The following is a 4,971-nucleotide window of genomic DNA, read 5'->3' on the forward strand; positions in this document are numbered from 1 at the left end:
GCAAGTCAGGCCATTGTCGACCTTATTCAATCATGCAAGCGAACCACACAACCACACAAACGTACAACCACACAGCACACAACCACAGCACATACCCATGTACTGTAAACGATATAAACACACAATCAAGAGACACAACTCTAGCCCCAATGTAATGAAGTATGTACCGAACAAATTTACATTATCCAGCAGATTGGCACACCCACCAGCAGCCATGCTATCATCTCAAGATCCTGCTCTGCAACGAGATATCGATCGGTTATTTCAAACGTTGCACCGTCGAGACCTTTCTGCTCGACGCTACCAACGAAATCTACAAAATGCAATTCGACGGTGCCAACACCCTGGACAAACAAGAGCTTACATCATCAACATATGGACTCAGATCGCAAGCATCTCTCTTGAATCCTTCATATTGTTTGTCTTCTCGTTTGGCTACGACACCATGCTCCGGCGCACCAACAACATACCACACCTGATAGCCCAACTAAAACAAAAAGAAATACAAGACCTTGTTCAACAAAACAAAGCTTTAGCTCGTCAAGCGGTCCAGCTCAGACAACAAGGTAAGCTCCAAGCCACATGGAAAGCAGAACTGTACTGACAAGAAAACAAGGATTTAAGTTGCCGCCATTGATTATAGTAGACGACACAAGCACAGCGGAGCACACTCAAAATGAGCCTCACAATTTCGAGAAAAGATCGGCGTCCGCAACCTTGAAGCGGTTGCATGACAACCCGGCATTCCGTTCGCATCTTCCATCTTCACTAGACGAATGTCATCTTTCGCTGGTATCGTCACCGAGTCCACAAACTCGTTAGATCTGCGCACGGGAAGTAATCCGGCTGCCTCGAATTGTTCCCGCAGGTGAGTGCTGAAAATTTTGTCGAGCATCTTGTAGGTGCAGAGGAGTGATTTCAATAACTTGAACCATTAATCCCTTTTCTGCTATACGCATAGCTACATACCCTGACCCCGCGCCTGCGTCGAGAACTCGCGGACCGGAGCTCAGACCGAGCTTTGTGTATACTAGATCTTCCATAGGCCGGGAAAATGCCGCGACGACGCGAAAGCCGAGCACGACTGGGAAACGCTCAGAAGGGCTTTTCCCTCGTGGAGAGGTGCCCTAATTCAGGGCCATATGTGCAGACTCTTGCTGGTCGATGGCAATTCGTACGGACTGATGCCCATCGAGGACAGTATGATGCACCTCTACCTACGCGTACCCACAGCATTATGTCGTTTCGGACAGCAGCAGGGCAGCAAGAAGCAGTGCTACATGTACGAGCGACTGAGGTCGCCGAAGTGGTTGGAGGAGGAACTGGTTGAGCAGGGCCGAGGCACATGTCCTGACGTTATGCAGCACTGCATCGACTTGTGCGGCCTCGGCTTCAACCAGTTCCTAACCAGTCTGAAGGGGCTGTAAAGACGGCACATACCCAGCAGACCAAAGCGCAAACTGTGGTTGGCCAGCAAAATGCAGCACTGGTTAGTGATTCAAATTCAACGCTTCTTGTCGGAAGTGACAACAGGGCGGAAGAGAGCATCCTCGGAAATATACCAGGTAAAACTGGTTGTGGGGTGGTAGTGGGGTAACCTTCCGCGGAATGATCTTTGGCTGAGGCGGTTCCTTGATTTCCGGTACCCCATATTTACTGTACCACTTCCTCAAGATATTTCCCTTTGAATTGTCTCATTCCAACACCTTTTTTTGAGCCTCGAGATTGATATTTGCCTGACCGAGTTATGGCAGCTGCAGCTGTCGCCCCTGGCATCGTCCCTCTATGCAAGAATGATACCTACGGTACCGTGGCACCACAGGACCAACATCCCAGCAAAGAGCAAGATAGCAAAGTAAAAAAATATTCAAATGAATTCTGCAATCACTTTGAGCTCCAGTCGCCATGGGATCAAATCTATCATCAAATCGACACTGCACCTGTTAGACGCCTCGAATGCGAAATGGATGATTTGGTCGTTTTCGGCACTATCCCTGAAACCATTGATGGAACTTGGTACCGTGTACACCCTGATTCAAATACACTACCGCCAATCAACAACCCATTTGTGGATGGAGATGGCCTCGTTAGCGCCTTTCGTTTCATTAAAGGGCGGGTTTCAATGAAGTTCAGGTATGTCGAAACAGAGCGGTATTTGCTAGAGCGCAAAGCACGCAGGCAGCTTTTTGGACGCTATCGGAATCCTTTCGATAATCATCCCTGTGTGCGTCTCGCCAATGACACAACAGCAAACACGAACGTTGTCTATTGGGGTGGAGACCTTCTAGCGATCTCAGAGAGGGGCCTTCCTTACGCAGTCAATCCAGACACACTCGAGACAACGAGTCATGATCCCTATGGGGGTCAAATTGCGGCCAGGACTTTCACTGCTCATCCCAAAGTCGACCCTCTCAGAGATGTGCTTGTGACGTGGTCCTACGCAGCAAAGGGATTGCGTAGCCGTGACATATGCACGTACGCAATTGACCAAAGCGGTAAGACAACGGACGAATTCTGGTTCAAAGTAGATAAACCGGGTTGGCCTCATGATGGATGGATTACTGAAAACTGGATCATATTGGCTAATATGCCTTTTACGGTTCAGTCGGATGGCGACATGAAGCAACCTGGGGCAGACCATTGGATCTATGTACCCGGGCAGGCTCAAGAATTCTTGGTAGCACCACGTCATCCTGATACTCCACGAGCACCTGGCTGGAAGCAAGGAGAGTTTCGCAAGTACACGACTGACCACGGCTTAATCGTACATACGGGTGGTGCCTGGGAGGAGGCTGACGGAAAATTGGTTCTTGAAAGTCACTGGGACACTTACAATCTTTTCTATTTCTGGAATCCTGACGATTTTAAGCCGCCCGAGCAGCCGACTGGCGACTGGGTACGCTGGACAATCGATTTGGGGCAGCCAGATGGTACGAAGCTCCCGCCACCAAAAATTCTATACTCTGGCCTAACGGAGTTTCCAAGTGTGGACGAGCGGTTTTTATCACGAAAAACTAAAATCGTCTTCTTTGCGACTATTCCACCTGAGGATTTCATGCGCATCGACGGCATCGTCAAACTCAATACAGAGACGATGGAGTCTGAAAAATTCCTTGCAGCAGAGAATGGGAGCTTTGCCGAGCCGGTCTTCATTCCTCGCTCGAATGATGCTCCTGAGGGTGATGGCTGGGTCCTTTTCTACAGTACTAGACCCACGTCCACGAAAGGAGAGCTCATCTTGCTTGATACGGCGGACTTCTCCCGTCCCGTCGCTATCATTCAGCTTCCCTTTGCGTCAAGCTTCCAAGTCCACGGAAATTGGGTACCAAATCCTCGTCCAGGTCAGCCACTGCCACCACTTGGCAAGCCAGTCAAGGATGTAAGACCCAGTGTGAAGTATAGTCCCCTGGCCAAATTTCAGTAGTATCGTATCTCAAAGTACACTTTTTGTGGTCTTTACTCTATTGAGAATCGGTCACTTATGCAGTAGCATCGTTTGGGAGCTCTTTTGTGATATTAGCATTCGGATGACAAGGTGTAAGTCATGCACGAGGATAGTTAGAGGACTCCTGAGATGACGAGTAGGCTCTACATTTGAGAGTTTCACTCCTCTACTCAGTTCGCAACCTTACTATTACATCGACTTTCGTGATCTCTGCTAATTTCCAGCCAGGTGCATGTGAGTGTCGAACTACGATCTAAGAGCTATGTGTGGCATTTTGTTTGCATGATTGTTTGTCAAGCTTGCTGACAATGCACCAGAACTTCAGCCGTGAGAATTGAGCTGAAGCTGGAACTAATTCACGTCAGATCAAGCTGCTTCTCCACTGTTTCTTCACGAGCGTAAAGAGCAATAAATACTTTCAATATGATATCAGTCGTCTTGAACCGCGGTCACATCTCTAGACAGGGTTGTCGTTAAGACTCGGTGACTCCCCCCACCGAACGGCTACTATGCTTTAGGACCATGGGCGCACTACAAGCATGAATTGCATATAGTCACATGGGTTAAAAGTCTGAGGGATTATACTTTGGCACCACTCGCTTTGGCGCCACATCTAGGAAGCACTCCAATATACGTTGGTTCTTCTGGCTCCCATTACCCATGATTTCCAGCTTTCGTGCGCTCAAGATCTACTCGCATGGGTATGATTGGAAACAAGACCTGTAATGCGTCAGACCCTCCAGATATAAACTCCTTCATGAAAATGGTAGTCTCACATAATTCTCTGTGATTGCCATGTCGTGCTGAAAGCCACAGACCGAGACTTGGGTCCAGAGCCTTTCGGTTACGCGACCGTGTTGATCAAGGACCCATAAAGGACATCTATTTCAGCTTCACCCTTCGCTTCATATCCAAAATGTATGAGCTCTCGGTCTCTGCTAGCGCGGCCAGGAGAGTAATCCGCGTAATCCAACTCCGACTCCAAGTCCAGAGGTGAACTATTCCTAGATAGGCACCTACTAGACCTAAAACAACATAGGTTATGTGCATTAGTTTCTAAACAGTCCTAGCCCTATAATATAAAATTGCTTAGTCACAAGTTAGATACTTTGATAGGAAAGTATAGCGAGCATGCCTTTCATATTAAGGAAGTATAGCGCATATCCTCTCAGTGTTAGGTTTGATAACCGAGACGCAAAACCTAATAGGCCACAAAAGAGACGACTTTGGCAAAATGAGAGGGACTCGACTCCAGGAGTCGACTCCGACTCCGATTCCGACTCCTTTGGACTACTTAACAGGCCGCGCTGGTGCGGATCATGGAATTCATTTGTTCAGGGGGACCTCTGTGTTGATGGTGCTCCGTGGTTGGCGTCCTACGAAATGAACTCTGATATCGCCTTGATTTAGCAGCCCTTTCTCACCACTACCCCGTCTGGTGCCACTTCAGTGGTTGTGTGGGCTGTTTGTGGTTGCTTGTTTCACGGACTGCACGAGAGTCGTGTGTTGACACCTGAGCATGCCAT

General features: G+C 48.4%; 1 protein-coding gene across 1 annotated transcript; it reads left to right on the top strand.

Annotated features, from left to right (window-relative positions):
- Positions 1-1,747: 1,747 nt before the first annotated feature.
- On the top strand, positions 1,748-3,424 carry LTR84_001637 (uncharacterized protein; the record flags this gene model as incomplete). Its single annotated transcript, XM_064845257.1, has 1 exon — positions 1,748-3,424. One exon carries the CDS (start codon positions 1,748-1,750, stop codon positions 3,422-3,424), a length of 1,677 nt encoding a protein of 558 aa, XP_064699719.1.
- Positions 3,425-4,971: the final 1,547 nt, after the last annotated feature.

This window comes from Exophiala bonariae (genome assembly GCF_035927105.1).
Source record: "Exophiala bonariae strain CCFEE 5792 chromosome Unknown scaffold_106, whole genome shotgun sequence".
NCBI lineage: Eukaryota > Fungi > Ascomycota > Eurotiomycetes > Chaetothyriales > Herpotrichiellaceae > Exophiala > Exophiala bonariae.